The sequence below is a fragment of the Tenebrio molitor genome, chromosome 1 (genome assembly GCF_963966145.1).
Source record: "Tenebrio molitor chromosome 1, icTenMoli1.1, whole genome shotgun sequence".
Lineage (NCBI taxonomy): Eukaryota > Metazoa > Arthropoda > Insecta > Coleoptera > Tenebrionidae > Tenebrio > Tenebrio molitor.
In genome coordinates this window covers 30,838,291-30,858,596 of record NC_091046.1, presented here as the reverse complement: position 1 = coordinate 30,858,596, position 20,306 = coordinate 30,838,291, and the positions used below count along the sequence as shown (strand labels likewise).

General features: G+C 32.7%; 3 protein-coding genes across 5 annotated transcripts; 2 read left to right on the top strand and 1 right to left on the bottom strand.

Annotated features, from left to right (window-relative positions):
* Window positions 1-9,020: 9,020 nt before the first annotated feature.
* Window positions 9,021-18,085, top strand: Adat1 (Adenosine deaminase, tRNA-specific 1). Of its 3 annotated transcripts, XR_011156504.1 has the most exons (3): window positions 9,021-10,535; window positions 10,852-11,008; window positions 17,451-17,701. XR_011156504.1 is itself a non-coding variant. In XM_069036709.1 (2 exons), exons 1-2 carry the CDS (start codon window positions 9,565-9,567, stop codon window positions 10,898-10,900), a joined length of 1,020 nt encoding a protein of 339 aa, XP_068892810.1. In that variant the 5' UTR covers window positions 9,021-9,564; the 3' UTR covers window positions 10,901-11,241. The 3 variants fall into 3 exon arrangements, 2 of the variants coding, with proteins under 2 accessions (XP_068892810.1, XP_068892809.1); XM_069036709.1 differs by lacking the exon at window positions 17,451-17,701 and having other exon boundaries at window positions 10,852-11,241; XM_069036708.1 differs by lacking the exons at window positions 10,852-11,008; window positions 17,451-17,701 and adding an exon at window positions 17,757-18,085 and having other exon boundaries at window positions 9,028-10,535.
* Window positions 18,086-18,259: 174 nt separating this feature from the next.
* On the top strand, window positions 18,260-20,155 carry LOC138122446 (uncharacterized oxidoreductase YtbE-like). The gene is made up of 5 exons (XM_069036713.1): window positions 18,260-18,480; window positions 18,534-18,614; window positions 18,664-18,771; window positions 18,826-19,274; window positions 19,325-20,155. Exons 1-5 carry the CDS (start codon window positions 18,420-18,422, stop codon window positions 19,499-19,501), a joined length of 876 nt encoding a protein of 291 aa, XP_068892814.1. The 5' UTR covers window positions 18,260-18,419; the 3' UTR covers window positions 19,502-20,155.
* LOC138122447 (histone H2A-like) lies at window positions 19,592-20,241 on the bottom strand. The gene has a single exon (XM_069036714.1). The coding sequence runs from the start codon at window positions 20,061-20,063 to the stop codon at window positions 19,647-19,649; it is 417 nt and encodes a 138-aa protein (XP_068892815.1). The 5' UTR covers window positions 20,064-20,241; the 3' UTR covers window positions 19,592-19,646.
* Between the last annotated feature and the right edge of the window lie 65 nt (window positions 20,242-20,306).

Genomic DNA, 20,306 nt, shown 5'->3' with positions numbered 1-20,306 from the left:
ACACACACAATTCAAACTTTTACTCACAAATTTATGGAAAAAGGCAACTCTCAACAATCTAACAACAATTTAAAAATTTATAAAAAACAGTGTTCAGACATTTGACATAGGTTACAGTTGCGGCCGTTGAAAACTCAGACACTTTGACAACGCCAAACTTTTGGCTTTGTAAATGGTATTGAAAGTGATGTTTCTCAAAATGTCACTCAAACATTATCCACATTAATTTATCTCGCAATGGCTCTTATACTCACACCGTCCCTCAGTCTAACACATTTTTGCAAATCAGATAATTGCGGCATTTCAAAAGTTACGCACGATTCTGACCTAATATGTCAAATACTGACACTGACTTTATAATCCTTGATGAAAATCCTGTTTACGCTAATCAAATTTCGGAATTTATACAGAGTGTTTAAATCTTTCCTGTCTGAAATTTCAACGGCCGCAACTGTACATACAAAATGTCAGTAATACGTTTTCTTGGAAACGATTAATTAATTTTATCCCCATTTACAGTAGCCCTCAATACGTGTACGCTTTTTTTTTTAATAGAAAATAGAAGTGTACGTTGCGTCGGTTCAGCTCGAACAGTAGGTAGTCGTTGAATGTTTTTAAACATTGCCGATTTATATTTTTTATTAAATTGCCACTTACCGTTAACCCAGGTAAGTGGTAATTTAATAAAAATTATCTCAATGGCAAGTACCAGTCAAGAACAAAAGGCGGTTCCTGTTAACGTCGATGTTAGAAATTCGGAAAATGTTGATTTTTTGATAAATAATTGCCGGTATTGTAAACCTTCCCTGGACGATTACTGGTAATCGATGAAATCTTGTATGCAACACGGCAGTAAAGTGTCTATCGAACTCATTTGCTTGTCGACTCGGCTCCACCTCGTCTCGTAATCAGCAAACTCGTTCGATAAAGTGTCACTTTACTGACTTGTTACATAAATAGCTATTTTCATTAAGGGTGTCTAAAAAAACTTTTTTGTTGGCCATTTATTCTATTCGTTTTCGTGACTAAATATACAGGGTGGTCCCGATATAACCTGCCAAAAAAATTCTGGGTCATTAGAAGGATCTAACAAGTCCAAAAAACCCCATTTTGTTAGGTCCAAAATAATGGGGATAAATTAACCCCTATCCACACCCATTCGACGCTGCTGACCACAAAAATACGTACCTATAATGTATTCCAACTTTAAAAAAACGATGCTGTATATCTGAATAAAAGTTTGGTTAGGAATTTTGAAAATTTTGAAGGCACAGTGTTGCCATACTTATGTTCCGCTTTTTTGCGAATCGATTGAAACTGTATTACAAGAAATTAATAGAGAACCCAGCATTTTTTTTATTAAAAATAGCAATTGAAAAAAAAATACAAATCAAAATGTAAACATCTGGTGGAGGCTTTAGTCGTTGAATGAGTTTCAAGAACGCTTGCTTTAGTTTAACAAGCAGAAAACGGATAAGTTCTCCAAAATGGAATCACTTTTTTTAAAAGACATCTACACTTCAACCTCCTCCATTATTTCATCTTCAGAATGAAATTAGATTCCGAATCATCTTCTAATGTTTAGCCCACGAATAATTTCGTTCAGATCTCTTTTAAAAAAATGGTTCCATTTTTCTGATTTTCCTCTTTTTGTAGTTCTAGTATCCTCCAGACCCTTTTTTGTAATTATGCAATATATAACAGATCTTCCCACCTATAAATTAATTATACAGTTCAGGATTTCATCGAATACAAATTCATTGTTCTCACATTGAAGATATCCATCCATCAATCTGTTAATAATCGCATCATTACTTAGATCGGGCCTATCTCGTTTAAAATGTGTCTAGCCCTTCAACACACTACGTTTTATCTCGACAAACACAACTTTTGGCACTATGCACTTGTAGTAAACCCTTTAAATTATTACTTTGTGTTGTCTAATTTAAAATAAATTGGAAAAACGTCAAAATGACATTTATTGATAACTTTATTTAAAGTCCATTCACGTTGGATTTTCCCTGCCAAATTGTTGTCATGTTGCAATCCTGCGCCTCCTTTCCTAGTAATTTTTACATTATCGTGTTTTATTCGTGATAGAGCGATTGAGAGCGATTTGACGTCTTTAATTTTGAATGTTAGTTTGACGTGTAAAATAAAGTCACAGATTTTTTAATAAAATTCTATTCCTGGGTGATTTTACCATGGCGAAAAGAAAAAAGGTTAACTTTAAAATTGCGTTAACCTTCCACAACTGACGTAATGTGACGAAACCCGCAAGCTAATACGGACTCAAGAAAAAATAGCTTCAGTTCGAAAATTAATTAGTTAGAATCCTTTAATATTTAATGTATTGTATGTATTAACATGATTATAATCTGTTTACGACCTTTATTGGGCAGTTTTAACAATACAACGTTATTTTAAAGGTAATATGTACTTAATTAGAAATTAAATTAGAAAAAAATCATTAAAAATCAAAATACACCTTTCTTTTGTGGTATGCAATTGCAACAATATATTCTTGAAACGTCACAACCACAATCAAAACGTATAAGTGTCTCTGAATAACTGAAATTTTATTGCCAAATTTGTTCCATCATTTAGATCCATCGCTTCCAATGAAAGAAACTTCACACAATTTCCTGTTCATTTCTATAACTTATTCTGGTTCCTCATCACTCATGTTAGTCGCAGAAGGTTAAGTAAATGTAGTCTTTAAGGGTTTTTTCACTTAATCAACAACGCAAGCAGAAAAATACAACACCAGTAGGTAGGAGTTAGGTATCTATTGTATGTTCCTAATCCTATCATACCGATGAACAACTGACACTATTTTTAGTGCAAATGATTACAAAATGTATGTATTATTACCTATTATCCTCTAAAAAGTTTAAGAACAATATTTGAAAAATGACTGTTTCTTTGCTGACAGCGAATAACATAACCTCTACAGTCTACAAATGACTTGGTTTCTTTATCAGCCCGTATTGGTGACATACACAGCTAAAGCATTTTTGAACTAAAAATCACACCGCCACAATATTGAATTATTTGACCTTGACTAGGAAAATCCAACGTGAATGGACTTTACTTTTTGTTTTAGAATCATCTTGCAACATAGCACTTCAAATTTAGTTACAAAAGATTTACAACCAAAATAAAATGAAATATAACTACTACTTTCCTCAGTACTGCCAATTTAACAAAATTAAAGCATGGCAACCTATCGTTTTTTTAAAGATGGAATAGATTATACCGGGTGATCAAGAAGGACTGTTTAAGTTGGCAGTACAATTAAGAAATTTTTTAACTTCGGTTATTTATAACACTGCAACTGGATATGTTTTGTTGGTTTATTTTACAAATATCTGATATAGGTATAGCATTAACAATAACAAGCCACCAACAACCGGAAGTTACTCCTGTTATACGATTTAAAATACGATCCAGGGTTACCAACTTAAACAGTCTCTCTTGATCACCCCGTATATGCCATTCACGATGTTTTGGCATAAGGGGAGGCCATGGAAAAAGTGCATTTAAGTTGGCAGTAAAGCTATCTGTTGAATTAGGTTATGTTTTTCTAAGTTTGAGGTTATAAACTGCGTCATTGTCAAGTGCATTGTTGTCAGTTTTACTAGTTTGCAATATAACAAAACTCACACATTTTTAATCCAATTTAACAAAACAGGAAACTGACTTGAACAAACTACAGAATAGTAGGGACCGGGACCGAAAGACGAAGTGGCTCCTGTTAATTTATGCACCACTTAGATAACCCACCTATACAGTGTCTTAACCAACCAGTTAGTAACTTCTCAATGAATTCTTCATTTTAACCAAAACATTCCTAGAACTAGATTGTATAAAATCTTGTACCTACTTATTAAGCCTTACTTTATTCGAATCTTTCTACAAAATATTTACACATCCATCGTCTATGACAAAAAAGAACAAAACTATTCAACTTCCATAATTTCATTATAAAATTCTGGATCATCATTACCTGCTTCAAAATCCCAATCAAATTCCGAGTCAGATTCTCCTAATGAAATTATTAAAGGAAAAACGTTTTCAAATGAAAGATTTCACATTAATTTTGCCCAATCTTCCGAAATAAGTTCTTTCCAATATCTACAAAAATATTGGCAAATTTCAGGAATCAATTTATACACAAAAAAAACTTGACTTCATTATAACTTACTGAAAATATGTTCTGCAGTCTAATACAAACACCATCAATACGTCTTAAAGTCGCTTAATTATGATTACGGTAAATTCGGCAATATGTTACGTTCATTTTGATAGGTCCGCATGTCAGGCACTTTCGTGACAGCAGAGATGACAGAAATCAAACATGTATCCAACGTTAAAAAATGAAATCATAGCCTCCCCTTATGCCAAAACATCGTGAATGGTATATAAAGTCTATTCAAAAAACATCTGGACTGTCAAAATCAAAATTGGAGTTGTTAGGTTGGTTAAATCACTAGTTATTTTCATATTGCCCGGTCGGTATCTATGATTTTTTGATTTTTCAAACTAATCATTTGTTTAAATTGACATTGTCAAATAAATTGCAAAATTATTTACGTATATTTTGTAAAAACGTCAAAATGGACAATTCAAAACGAAATATGGTGGCGCGAGAGAAGAGGCCATAACAAATTATTATATTATAAAGCCATACCTTCAACAAAAAAACGATTCTAATTTTAACCCAACTTTAGAGAAACAGCATTTTGCATTGTGAAAATGAAAACCTAATTAAAACTGATTGGTTAACTATGTGGGTATTAGAGATGTTCCACCCAATATATCCTTAGCGGAATCTGACTCAGACAGGTATGGGAGGCGATTTTCAATTTTAGTTATTGTTAGTTTTTACCTGTTTTCAGTTTGTCTGTTTTTTTTTTGTGTTTTTTATAAACTTGATGGTAATCTTGTAGTTTACGTCGCCCAAACTGCGCATCGCTTCGCGCACCGTGCTGAATGTGTTACAGCGTTGCCAGACTTATTTATTTGTATCGAATAAGAGAAAATTCACAATTAACATCATGTGACGGTGATTTTAATTATACAATTATATTCTGTGCAGGAGCCCCTCTACCACCCATTGTTTCTAAACAAAGTTAAAAAAGTACCAAACACAAACTAAACCAGGGAAACAGATCAATTAACAAACGTATTGGAGTCGTACACATCCAACTAAAAGATGCGTTCAATTCTAATTAACATCTGGCAACAATGCAGAGTCTATGGGGCTGCGCGTATGAGATGCGCAGTTTGGGCGACGTAAACTACAAGATTACCAAAACATAACCTAAATATCTTTTGTAACTAGATTTTGATGTGGGTACACTCTAGTGAAAATTTTTTATACCCAAGTACAGTCAAAACAAGCATTTTATTTAAAATGTAATTCTGACAGTCCAGGAGTTTTTTGAATTTACTATACTCAGGAATTAATTGTTGGTGTTCGTAAGTGTGACAGTATCTAAGCAACATAGGTACCTGAATCGTTTATGACAAATCTCAAATCTGACAAACTAAATCAAATTAATGACATTTATTGAAAACGCTGTACCGACACTGTGTGCGTTAATTCACCAGCTTATTTAGGTACAAAAGCTGATTTTGTAGACTGAGATGAATGAGTAATAAATAAAGTGGTGTTCCTCAATGTGTAAATAAATGTAGAGGTAGTGTGTGCAAAATTGTGGAAGAACTGTGTAACAAGAGTATCGTCTTAATTGTGGTTAAATAGCCAAAATAATGTATTGAATAAATTTATTTACACTTTACATATTCGTACTTTCAACTCTAACTGAGAATATCTACTAACTAATGAAAGGTAAACTAGACTAGAACAATTATTTTATAATAAATGTTCTGTGTGCCTTCCGTTGGCATCTAAGCACATTTGAGTACGCTGGTACCAATTTTAATAAACAGAATTCAGCATTTCTGGGTTTTTACGAATCTGGTTCGCGGCGTCTGTTACGCGTTTCTGGAGTTGGCCTCCTGTATTTATTTCAACTTCGTATACCAAATCTTTCGTGTGGTCCCAAAAATTAAAATCCAGAGGGGTTAAATGGAGAATCGGGGACGCCATCGTATTGGAATCAGTCAGAAATCATGGTCAGAACCAACCTCACATAAATACGGATGTAGCTCCACAAAAGTACAACGGGACGGAAGGACTCCTTCAGGAAAACGCTCGCCGTATGGTCGCCTTGCCGGTCTTGAATTACCACGTGTTTCGCCATAGAGTAAATGCAAATCGGCGTATTCTTGTTTTGTGAATTTCATAACCTTTTGGAGGATTCGAAAATTTAAAATTAAACTTGACAAATGTCATAGGTGTTGCAGGTACCGTTGCTAAAGAAATTGCAGCCAAGTAACCAGAATTACCTTTTTAAAACCGATTAACTCATTAGCGTACAGCAAATTTTGACCAAATTTTCAATTATTTTTATCTCGAAAACGAAAAGACTTTTATTAGAAACTTTTTTTGTGTATGAGTTCTACTCATCGTCACCTATTACTGGATTTCTTTTGGCAGGTTATATCGGGACCACCCTGTATAATAAATATAACTAGAGGTCGCCCAGCGGTCGAAATTCGACCGTTTTCATTAAATTTTTAAGTTTGAACGTTACTAAGATTTTTTTTATCAAAGAGTATACCTCTATAATAATCGCATATAATTTTTTTGAATTTTGTTCTATTACGTCAGCTGCGACCGTTTACAAATACGTCATTATGCACTAATTTTCGAGTTATTTGAAAAATACGAACGATAGGAAAAATGAGGTATAGTTTGGCTATGCCATATTTAAACAATAACGCGTTTTTTGACATTTCCTTAGGTTTTTTATTGCTATACTGGCCAGGTTTCACCAAGGCTGCACAGTTAATCTTTTTCTTATCTTATCTTTTTCAAATTATATAAAATTGAAATAAAAAATTAATACAAAAAATGAAAAATGAAATAAAGAACACGTGTTTCGTATTTTTTATACCTATATTTTTTATTGAAACAAAAAAATCGGGCGGTTAAAAAAATTAAATGTTTTCCATTGAACTTAAAATAAAATTTCATCGTTTGCTAAATGCCCGTGGCCGTTATTTCGGAAATATAAAATCTCAAATCATTGAATGATCGAACTCTACTTGCTGCGACGTACAATTGAAAACTGGTTGCCTCAATAAAATTCCAATTTTTACGAATGTTTGTTTTTGAGACTTATTTATTATCATCGCAAATGCAGCTATAATTAGAAATTGACTTCTTTGAATCAAAATTCTCTTATTGATGCCTATTCTTGTTCCATAGACTAATGCTTCCTTTGTATTTAAGTTTCTGATCAGTAAAACGTGCAATTAACTTTCAATACTAACTTATGTGATGGCACACCACTAATAGTCAAAGAATTTTGTATTTCACTCCGAAGAGTTTTTTTTTATGAATAATCTAAATAAATAAACTCCCTCTCCGCATTCGCTCCAAATTCACTCCGCATTTACTCCACTAATTTGTTACAGTGTATGAACGTAAACAATGAATGTTTTGATATCTGTAACACACAGGTGTCCCCGAAAAAGAAGATGAGTCCATAACTCCTTTATTTATCGAAGGATTTTAATGATTTATGCACCATATTAAATGGCTCTAAATAGCCTATACAAATCCCTAATAAATTCACATATAGGTCCAAGGGCTTCAGGGCTAAACTGTCAAAATATTTTTTTCAAATGCTAACACATAATTTTTTTAACACTTCTGATAGAGATTTTTATTCTAAAAAGAACAGTGTATCACAAGTGTACACTTACCTACCCAAAATACAAAAAAAAGTTTTAAAACGCTACTGTCGTCGATGCTTAAACTGCGCTCTGTACGTGCAATCCCAAATGTTATTAGTTGTTACATATTTGTCATTTGTTTTTCCAACTAACTTAATTTGGTTAATTTATTACATTGTAACGCAATGAATTTTGATAGCTTCTCGTGCTCGTCATTTGTTTCAAAATGTAGTGTTATTTTTTTTAAGTTTTTTCTTATATGGGTTACAGATGTCATACATTGTTGTTTTTAGAATAAAAATCTCTATCAGAATTACTAAAAAAAAAGTATGTGTCCGTATTTGAAAAAAAATATTTTGACAGTTTAACCTTGAAGCACATTGGGTTTTACGTGAATTTAGTACGCCATTTTGTAGCTTATTCACAACCATTTAATTTGGTGTATAGATACATAGTTAAAATCGTCCGATAAATAAGGGAGCCATGGATTTGTCTCTTTTTTTGGGGACGCCCTGTATATTATAAATAAATTTTATCTTTCTGCACTCCTTCTCCGCATAAACTTTAACTGTGCCAAATCTCACACTCCTCCGTGCGCGCAATTTGCTTAAAAAGGGGTACAAAGGTTTTCCTTGATTTTATTCGCTTTTTCATTAAAATGTCTCAATTATTATTTATTAAACATTTTTATTTTTTCAAAACTTTTCAAAAAACAAATAATATTTTTATACAGCAATGTTTAGAAAAATAGTGACTTTAAAAATAAGTAATGAAAAACATATGTCACAATTTAAAATAAGAAAGTTAAATATCACCCCACTTAAACTGCTTCTTTAAAAAATAAAAATTGTATGACAGTTCATAGTCCCTTAAACGCCTTTTCATTTGATATACCCCTTGTTGAAATCGGAAAAGTTTGGACTAGAGAATTGCATTAGAGTTTGCATTAGAGAAGCACAATAAAGAGGATATTGATTCTGCTTGTAAATTCGTTCTGTTCGGTAAACAAAACATTGCCACCGTAATAGACACCGGTCGGCAAATGGAAACAGGCAAGTTTAATAATAATGTACGGGAAAATTGTGAAATTATGGAAATTATTAAGAGTCTAATTATTGCGTCTTCTTTTGACATTCGACAGCAGTGCATGGTGCTACCAATATTTGAAAATTTATGTTAGGAACTTAGATAAGACACATCTGATTACAAATTTCAATTTTTGTTTTTCAGAACTCTTTTCATCAGATACCTGACGTAGCATTAATAACGACAAAAATACAAAATGTTAGGTTATGAGAGTAAAAATTAACGGCAAAAACAAATCAAAGTTGGAATTCGGAATAATAATCTAAAAATTAACTAAAGTAAATTCTCAAAGTGCTCCCCATTTTGCTCTAAACATAAATTAACTCTTCTCTCGAACGATTCACCAGCATGTTTAATTTAATTTGAAATGTTAAATTTGATTTGTCACTCATGCGGCCGTCAACACCCGGAAGTTACTCCAGTTGTTCCATTAAAAAATAAAATTCAGCATTACCAACTTAAACAGTCCTTCTTGATCATCCCGTACATAATAATTACAATCTGGCAATAGCGCTAGCAAAATGTGCGTGAAAAACGTATGTGAAATACAATCATTTGCGCATGCGTCAGGTTTGTCGACCTGAACTATACGTATATTTAGTTATTTACCCAAAGTCGTTTTTTCTAATTTTAGTATATAAGTGAATATATAGGTATGTACTAATTATGTGTGCAGTAAGTTTGAATTTTCACAGTACTATAGCAAAATTATGTTATGAAAAATTTTGTTCTTTGCCCAAAAATGGAAAGCCAAAAGAAAATGAATGGACCATTTTATCATGTATTATTCTTGAGGAGATAAATACTTTTGAAGTAGTTGCCCTAGGTACAGGATCAAAATGTATTGGACATGACAAAATGAGTCAGTATGGTGATGTTTTAAATGATTCTCATGCCGAAGTTGTATGTCGAAGAGCTTTCATAAGGTATATATATGAAAGCATATTATCCCAAAGTAGTGACAAGTTTATATTTGATACTGATACCCACACTTTTAAATTGAAAGACAGCATAAAATTTCATTTTTTTTCTACTCATGTACCATGTGGAGATGCTGCAATATTTGCAAAACAAAATGCTGAAGATTTTGGTGATTTAATAAAAGATGAAGATTTTGTGTGTGCACAAAATGTATTAAAGCGAAAAGGAGATACCTTAGATGATATGGGAAAGAAAAAAATTAAATTACAAGAAAATACAAATGATATTTTTAGAACAGGTGCAAAGTGCCTAAAATCAGATATAAAACAAGATTTACATCAAAAGGGTGTAGATTTTCATGTTACAGGAGTAGTTCGAACTAAACCTGGGAGAGGGATTCCAACATTATCAGTTTCATGTAGTGATAAACTAGCAAAATGGTGCCATTTAGGTGTACAAGGAGCATTACTCAGTATTGTGTTAAGCAAACCAATATATTTAAGCAGTGTCACAATTGCTGGTGGTACACCATATAATGAAGTTGCAATGCAACGAGCCCTATTTAACAGATTAGGAGATGTTTCTTTAGAATCACCCTATTGTGTAAATGAAATAGTTTTTGGACAAGCAGATCTGCAATTCCTACATGAGAAGACACATGAGAAAAAGCCATGCTCAAGTAGTATTGCATGGTTCCAAGGAGATAACATCTCAAGGTAATGTATATAAAGTTGTTTTTTTAAATTTGACGTCAAAGTTGGAGTTGGAGAGTCGATTGAGAACGCAAAAGCGTAAATTTAAACAGCTGATCCGTGATCCGAATACTGCAATCGACTCTTCAACGCCTACTTCGACGCCAAATTTTAAAAACCACCCGTTATATTATATACATACAGTTTGTCCACGGATTGTGTTACAATGAAGTATGATTTTTTGAATTTGAATTTCATATTTGGGGATTAAGCCCTGCTTGGCTTGAAACTAATTTTTGTAGAAAGTTTTTTTTTTGTTTACAAATTGCATAATTTTCAGACGGCCACATGAGAAATTGTTTCTGGATATTTTTCGTTACATTTGTTGATCACCTCACGATAAGAAAGATCGCCAGTACCATAATACAGAATTCAGTACTTACGTTCTCTCTTGTAGACTTAACATTATAAGAAGTTTATCAACGCCCGTTCGCAAGGTTACATTTAGATAGTTGCTTCGCAAAAGGACAAAAGTTGCTCGTGCGCGGCTTAAACAGCTAATCCGTAATGCGTAGTGCGTTCACAATCGACTTTTCATTTGTAACATTTCAAATTTATCTAGTGTTTAAGAATACGTGGGAGGACTAGGGCAATTATTTTGCTTTCCAAGAAAAATTGTGGAAACCCCTATTCATTTTTGCTTTGTTTAATAAAAAATGAGCTATACCGGGACATGTTTTTAACTCTGAACATAGTCCATACTTATTCCCTATGTTCAATTTAAAAAAACACAGATCAATGCATTGTGAGTTGCTATGCAACCAACTATACCGAACACCAGAGATTTTGAAGTAATGTTAAAAATTGTTCCGATTGATGGAATTGGTCTATCATGTGTTGCATTGGAAATGTCACGCACATTTCTAATGCTCTGATTGGCATAGAATAACTGCATTATGTGTATTTCTTCTTCAAACAACTTGACCATTTTGTTAATCTGTCAAGTACTTACTTTCGTTACCTTGGTTACGTGATTACATACATGCATTGACCTGTGTTTTCAAAACTGAACATCTATATATACAGTGAGCGGCAAAAGTATGGAATAAATTCCTTAAAAATTAAACAACATTTTTTTCAAAAAAATCTTTGGACAGGTCAATTTTAGTTTATAAAAATACGTATTTTAGTACCAAAGAAAATTCCAAGCGGTCATTTGTTTTCGAGTTATGACGTCATCGAAAGTTTTTTTAAATGGAAACCCCATATTTTTTTTCTTGATTCTGATAACCCTTTTAATTGTCTAAATGACAGTATAAAAATTTTGTTATCTTACATAAGGAAATTTTTGAGAAAAAAAATAATAAAGTTAGAAAAAATAAATTTTATAACGAACAAAAACAAGTCAAAAAATCAAGTAGGTATATCAAACAGTCAAATGTTACTGTCAATTTCATTCGTATGTGTTATTTGTTTTACAAAACGTTTTCGAAAATGACTCATTTAACAGAAACAACGTATAGAAATTTTAATTTTGATTAAGTGCGGGGATAAAATTAGATAAAACTAAAACAGGGGGAATTTCTTCATAAACTTGCTTATTGTCAACAAGCTGGGGGATGGAAATTCGAACATTTAATTCCATAATTTTAAATACTTACTAACACAATTTTTGACTTGTTTTTGTTATAAAATTTATTTTTTCCAACTTTATTATTTTTTTTCTCAAAAATTTCCTTATGTAAGGTAACAAAATTTTTATACTGGCGTTTAGACAATTAAAAGGCCTATCAGAATCAAGAAAAAAAATAGGGGGTTTCCATTTAAAAAAACTATCGATGACGTCATAACTCGAAAGCAAATGACTGCTTGGAATTTTATTTTGTATTAAAATATGTATTTTTATAAACTAAAATTGACCTGTTCAAAGATTTTTTTGAAAAAAGTTTGGTTTAATTTTTAATGAATTTATTCCATACTTTTGCCGCTCACTGTATATATAGAAAACTGAATGTCTGTTTGCATATTTTGTATGCAAATCTACAGTTTTACTCCGATCTTGATGAAATTTTGTACACTTGATCTTCAAAACAAGAAGAAAATTGCTGTCTACTTTAATTTTACAAAAACCAACCCCTACTACCATTTTCAACCCTGTTAAGAAAAAAAGACAGTTTTTTCGAGTTGGAAATACCCTCACCTTCGCCGCTTCACCCCTATTTCATCCTCTGAGTATATCGTCACCTTCGCCGTTTGACACCCACAAAAAGCAACCCCTGTTATCATTTTTAAGCCTGTTAAGCACAAAAAAAGTTTTTTTGAGTTGGAAAGCGCGTTTGCATGATATGTTCAGATGTCATAGTTACATTTGGTTGTGTTTTACCGGAAGATGTCTTAAATGAAGCAGAACAAGCTTCAAATAGCACAATAACGGAAAAATCAAAAGGCAGGTATCTGAAATCAAACGAGACAATCAAAAAATAGGAGGATCTAAATAAGGTTACAACTGAAAATAAAAGTGTTATGTTGGCGTATTTTCATGAATTGGTAAGTGATCATAGTGTTAGTTTCTTATGGTATTGATCTTTTTTTTTATACAGGGCAAGTCACATAAGGCTTATTTCTGAATTTATTTTGTACGCAACCAAAAATACTAATGACGCTGACCACTTGATACCGTTTATAATGAGATTTAATTTAGTAATCAACGTAGGTATATAATTTGGCTAAAAATGTCAAAATGACAGTTAATGAATGTAATTTTTGATTTCATTAATCAGAACAGGATAACGTCATTTTGACATTTTTAGCCAAATTACATACCTACGTTGATTATTAAATTAAATCTCATTATAAACGGTATCAAGTGGTCAGCGTCATTAGTATTTTTGGTTGCGTACAAAATAAATTCAGAAATAAGCCATGTGACTTGCCCTGTATAGTCGAAGAAAAAAGTAGTCTACAGTAAAGTTTTAATTATTCTTCGTAAAAAGACAAACTTCATATTGAAATTACTGCGTTTATCACAATACATGAAAGTAGAAACATAATTTTAAAACATTCTGAAATTTGCGGGCGAAGCCGCGGGTAAAAGCTAATAGGGAATAAGTATGAGCTATGTTCAATGTTAAAAAAATGTCCCGGTATGTAAATGTTTAATTTTAATTTAATAAGTTCATTTTTGCATAATTTACTCTGTCCCCACTACTCTTCCATTTGTCTCTGCGTTTCTCAAACTTCCTAACTCTCTTTTACATCCTATCAAAACAAAATCTAACGTTACAATGGACTATTGTATAGATTATTTCATTCATCATCGTTTTCGACCAATCGTAAGGCTTTATCTTTGGATTATAGTGATAATTCGTCTAGAAGGTTTCTCAGATGTTTTCAATCCTATTGCTAAAGTAATAAAATAAATACTGTTGTCAAATGGTATTTACTATTTAATTCATGAAATAATCAACCGAATTACACTCTAGCTCTTGAAATGATCTGTTTTAACACTCAAGCTCGCAAAAGGTAACCACTCGTGCCACTGACATAATTTCCCTCCAGCTTCGGTGTCGGGAAATTAATACTGTCAAAGTGACACTCGTTGTTACCTAGGAGAGCTTTCGTGTTAAAAATCGATAATTTCAGAGCTCTCGTGGAATTACAACCGATAATTATTATTCACGTCACTATACAAAGTGATTCACATAACTTTACGACCCTAACGAAATTTAAATACAACCAGTAATACGTTATTCAGTGATAACTTGATACCTTTATTTACTATGAAATCTGGACCCTCCTGGCACTATTGACTATCAGTTGACAGTTCCTTTTTGTATAATTCTGAAATAATTTTGTTAAATAAAATGTGCTCCAATGATGAAAGGATCGACATGATAAATGATATTGGTATATGATGAGTCAGTTTCTTAAATAAAAAGAAATATTGTCGATTAGTTATTGCGATTTAAAAATTTTTGTATGTAATTGAAACTTTTATAAGGAATGTCCAAACCTTACGAAACTTCAAAATAATTCATGTTTTTGGAATGAAAAACGTATTGCTGGCTGCATATACATTTCGTTACGGTCGGAAAATTGTGTGAATCAGTCTGTATACATACATAAAATTCTTTTTTCTATTTTGCACCTATAACACAGTCAGTACGACACTCAAACGGGTTTCGAAACGGAGGTCTTTTCGATACTCGTTTCAGGAACATTTACTTAATTTTTAATGTTGGCAGTGACTCACAGTGGGTTGTTGCTACATGGTCACTGCACTTCACGACACTATAAATTCAAAACTTACAATTGTTCGTCTGGTTACCAGCGTTACCAAGCCTTCTATTTGCCAAATATAATTTTCCTAACATTATGTTTTGAACTTTTTTTAAATTTTAGGGGCAAAATAGAAAAAATATTGTATTATACTCGTTTTTAAGCCATTTTGTCGCACTTGTTTTCTTTATAGCACTCGTCGCTGCGCTCCTCGTGCTCTAAAAAACGCGTGCGACAAAATGGTGTCTTATAAAACTCGTATAAGTAATTACTATTATCCACAATCACCTTGTAATTGAAGTTTTATCCATACTTATGAACCGTCTAAAGTACCACTTTATCCACTAGTAGAATAATGAAATTACTTTATTCCACTAGTGGGATAATGAAAAATACAATCTTAGATCAATCACATTTTATTTATATATCGCAAGCCCTTGTCAAACATTCTTCCACCTGTGCTCTTTCCACTCTTTCCAATACTGCAGCTTTCTTCGCCTTGTATCCTCTCGACTCACTCTTCAGATCAGCAGTGAGCTTACTATATTTTCCAATGTCTATGTTTTTATAAACCTTTATATGGATGAAATTGCATACTTCTTCAAATTTAAGAAATACGATAACAGGACTTCCTCATTTATTGTCATTAGTACCCCCAGTTTTTCCTTCTATTCATTAAATTCAAAAAAATACCAATTCATAATGTTCCCTGGACGTCGCAGGCAATAATTGGAGAGTTGCTTCTTCAGCTTCCTCAAGGATTATCTCAGGAACAGATTAACTTTCTTGCATTTTTCACCAACTTCACAAATTTTTACTAAGTGATCCTTTAACCCTTTCTGTCTACTTTTTCTACGACCAAATGAACAATGCAAATATAGCACGTAACTTCTTTAATTAATTTAAACATAAAATTCGAACCTGATAAACCTCAATTGACAAGTGACAACTAGGTTCATTTTGAGTGTCACATGATTTTTGCTTGTATTAAGAAAACCAGAGCGTGATTAAAAAGCCCGTTGCTAACTTCACCTCGTGATTAAAAGGCACGAAGTCACATCTTGGCAAGGTATATTTAATATACCAAGGTGGAGAAGTTCATGATTATAGCCAGAGCGCCAAGATTAGAGGCGCGCCGAGGGTTGTAAGGCGCGAAGGCTATAAGGGACTTGTCTACCGTGGTTTATATACTATGTTTTTCACTACTAGATACGTTAAAACCCTTTCTGATTATAATTATTAATCAAATTATTTTGTCGGATGCGACGGGTCCGAGTTGTCACTTCTTGACAGTTGGTATGAAAATCGTCTACGTTAACCAATGAAATAGACGACAATCTTTCGTTGCTAGGTGACGGTTGTTCCATTATTCACCACTGGTTAATAATGAAAAATTATTTACCTGTCACTGGGCCAACGTACAAAAACGAAACTTTTCAGTGTTCTATGATAACCGATAACGCTAGACTTTATTACTAGTAGTGAAAAAAAGATTATTTAGCGTCATGGAAACATACGCGATAAATGGCGTTTTAAATATAGGGGTAGAAAATCACATAGCTGACATCTGACACTGTCAAAGTACTTGTTGACCGCACGGTATAATCGTTAAAATGGATTTTTGACAAAGAACTGTCTACTTCACACCAATTTGATGTACTGTCGCGAGCAATAAATTTTGGTCGTCACAAATTTAAAAAATTTCTCTGCTTGATTATGCGCATGTCAACAAAGTGTAAAAAAATGACAATTAATGTCATACAACATGATGATAGGTTATGATATTTAAGACTGTTTTACAATGGAACATTTTCGATTGCGTCCAAGAATGACCTTGACGACCAAAATTTATTGCTCGCGACTGTAGGTACGGAAAAGTTGTCGAGGTTCATCAAAATTTCTGAAAAATTAACAAAAAAACTGACTAGGAGCTGTACTGTTTTTCCACTTAATTTTGTGTGTAATAATAAGTTAATTTATAGTATTTAAACGACTGTTAGTTATTGTTTACGAGTATATTGAATTTATTGCATAACGTAAGTTTAGAACAAGTAAAGTAGCACCTGTCATTTTATGCTTTATGTTCTTCATTGGTAGTTGGTAGGTTCAAAGGAGGTATGTAATAGATATGTGCTGCATAACCTTTTTACTGTTTGCTTTGCAATAATTCTGTGGTTCGTATACACATCTATACTCAATTTCATATAAATGTGCATCTAAGCAAGCCATGAAAATCTGATTTTCTGTTGGTAGTAAAGCTAAAGCTAGTGACTTTAACTTTCAAAGTTGCTTGCTCTGCGCGAACCCGATTTGACTAATTTTTTAGTTTTTGTTCATTTTAACATTGCTGATTTCAAAAGCAATGTTACGTCTTTTTACTGATTAAATTAAAGTAATTCTTATTTGTTTTTGTCTTTGTATTTTTACCAAGTAAAGATTTATTGGACATGACCTTCATAAATGTGACTTTTGTAATGTAACTAAATTAAAGGTGCTTTTACAAATGCACAGCTCACTTGATGAACATTTATTTGAAATCAATTATAGTAGGTAAAGCAGGGCTGATCTTAGAATTGAACAATTTGAGAGGCATTTTTTTTGGAATTGTACTGTTCTTTCACTCACCGTTTCAATTATTTTATAAGAACTTTTGTTTAATAGTTGTCGCTAAACAAACAATTGATGAGGTAAAATTTGCCAAGCACCAAGGAAGTTGTATGGATCAATAGGTATAATTTCCTTCCAAAACACCTCATTGTGAAATTTTGAAGAAACGATTTGGAAAAGTCTATTTGGCGACAGGTTGATCTTTTTTTCACAAAGTGACCTTCGCTTGCTGATTTATTAAGAAATTATGAAGCAAGAAATGTGTTATAACATAAGTCTGAAGTAAATGCGTTGCACGAAAATATGTAATCACTTTTTGTTAAAAACGTGACGATTTTGTAATACTTAATGTTTTTTAAGGCAAGTTGAAGTGGTGATCGACGGAAGACGACAAGGAACAACAAAAAAGCAACTTAAAACATCGGGAGGATTAAAAATATGTAAAAGAGATTTCTTTAAATATTTTGTAAACGTAATAAAGCATTTCAAAATCAAATTAGAAAATATTGACCCCTTGGATAAATTAAGTTATAAGGAAGCAAAATTGAACGCAAAAAAGTATCAGAAGGCCTGGACAACGCTTAAGAAATGTTTCAAAAATTGGACCGTGAAAGACGAAAGTTTTCTAGACTTCTATTTGCATATTTGATATGTAGAATGAAAAATAAAACACTGTGAATTGTGTCAAAGAGTTTTATTAAATTCCATAACTATCAAGAGCAATGTAAAAAATCTGTTTATTTTTTTAAATTCAAAGAAGTACCTACCTAACTCAATTTAATTGTATTGTTTCGGTACTTCCGTACAAAAACTGTTATTGTCGGAAATTTTATTTCAAATAACTAAAACTATCATTCGGATGTCAGGTGTCCTCGTGGTTGCATATACTTGAAAATGTCAGTATTTGTTTAATATTTAGAAATAAGAAAGCATTTGCACCTACCCTACCACTCCAATATAGTAGATATTAGCCTACAGTGGTACAGATTATGCTCGAAGTTGAGAATTAACATCTAAAATAAAATGGATTGCAAAATGATGAAAACACAACTTCCCAGTGGAAATTATATGCCTCTAATTGGATGTACAGTATTTGTTTTGTTTATTCTAAAATCAAATTCTTAAACACATTTTTAGTTGGCACATTCCAAATTCGTGGCCGCGCCTTGATTAGGAATGTTCTTGATCATGCCTTTGCTGCAGGATATCGACAGATAGGTGTGTTATTTATTGTTTACATGAATGTGTCTATATAATTAAAATTTAGACACGGCAGCAGTCTATGGGAATGAACAAGATATTGGCACAGCTTTAAAAGAACTACTTCCCAAATATAACTTGAAAAGGGAAGATATTTTTATAACTTCAAAACTATGTGAGTAGTTGAAACTATATTAAACAAGAAAATAGTATCATATATTTTACACAGCACCTAGTGATCAAGGAAATGCTGCATTGAGAGCACTGCAAACTTCAATTAAAAATCTTGATTGTGGTTATCTTGATCTTTTTCTTATCCATTGGCCAGGGGTACATGGTATTCGTGGTAGCCATCCTGACAACCAGAAATTACGTTCATTAAGTTGGGAAACTTTAATAAAAAGTGTTCAACAAGGTTTAGTTCGTGATATAGGTGTTTCAAATTACACCATACCTCATTTGACAGAAATTGTGTCTAAGAATTATAATGTTAAAGTAGCTGTTAATCAAGTTGAATGGCATCCACATTGTCATGAAGAGGATTTAAAGCAATTTTGTCAAAATGAAAAAATCTTGCTTCAAGCGTATTCTTCCTTGGGAGGATCTAGCAATCTAAAATTGCTTTCTGATGCTGTTGTTGTGGATGTTGCTAATAAACTAGAAAAAAGTCCTGCCCAAGTATAAGTACATTATTCATATTTAAACATGAATATAACTGTTTTTAATAGGTTTTATTACGCTGGGCTCTGCAGCAAAATATTGGAATTATACCTAAAGCTAGGTCTAAAGAACACATAGAAGCAAATATTGATCTCAACTTTGTAATTCCTGAAGAAGACATGAACAAACTGAGTAATTTGAGGACAGTAGAAAAGTATGCTTGGGATCCAAAATCAATATCGTAATTTAATTACGACTTTGATGGAAGTTTATTCTTGTTACAAACATTATTTTATATTAAAGGTATTATATGGATTGCTAATAAATGTTCAACATGAAAAGAAAGTTTTAATTCTAGAACAGCAAGTTTATAATTTTAATGGTTCTTATTTAATAATCTTGAGATTGGGACTTGCCACCGCCCTTCCCTCCTGCGGGGGCATTTCCCGTCTTCTTGGGCAAAAGTACAGCCTGAATATTAGGCAATACTCCTCCTTGGGCGATTGTAACACCTGACAACAGCTTGTTTAATTCTTCGTCATTTCTTATGGCCAGCTGAAGATGGCGAGGTATGATCCTTGTCTTCTTGTTATCACGAGCGGCATTTCCTGCCAATTCCAGAACTTCTGCTGCTAAATATTCCATAACGGCTGCTAGATAAACGGGTGCTCCGGCACCAACTCGTTCTGCATAGTTTCCTTTTCTCAATAAACGGTGAATTCTACCAACCGGAAATTGTAACCCCGCTCGGTTAGATCTAGACTTGGCTTTTCCTTTAACTTTACCACCTTTACCACGACCAGACATTTTAACTTCACACTTTTATTTTTGCAGTATCAACACAAATGTTTAATGTTACCACTTGCAACCGTCTTACTAACGAAAGCTCTGGGAATAAATGCGGAACGCGGGAAACGAACAGTGATTATCAACGGTCACCCACCAAAAAAATCAATGCTACCAAAACCATACCCCAACTGATCCGTAAAAACTAAAAATCACTAAAGTAAAGACTTACTAAATTTTACCCCCTCTTCCTAACAAAATTCT

Excerpts from the sequence above, each read along its gene's own strand:
- Adat1 (XM_069036708.1), top strand. The coding sequence starts at position 9,565 with ATGTGTGCAGTAAGTTTGAATTTTCACAGTACTATAGCAAAATTATGT. Across the intron at positions 10,536-17,756 it reads CAAGGAGATAACATCTCAAG|GCAAGTTGAAGTGGTGATCG; the intron begins GTAATGTATATA and ends ATGTTTTTTAAG.
- LOC138122446 (XM_069036713.1), top strand. The coding sequence starts at position 18,420 with ATGGATTGCAAAATGATGAAAACACAACTTCCCAGTGGAAATTATATG. Across the intron at positions 18,615-18,663 it reads TGCAGGATATCGACAGATAG|ACACGGCAGCAGTCTATGGG; the intron begins GTGTGTTATTTA and ends ATTAAAATTTAG. Across the intron at positions 18,772-18,825 it reads TTTTATAACTTCAAAACTAT|CACCTAGTGATCAAGGAAAT; the intron begins GTGAGTAGTTGA and ends TATTTTACACAG.
- LOC138122447 (XM_069036714.1), bottom strand. The coding sequence starts at position 20,063 with ATGTCTGGTCGTGGTAAAGGTGGTAAAGTTAAAGGAAAAGCCAAGTCT.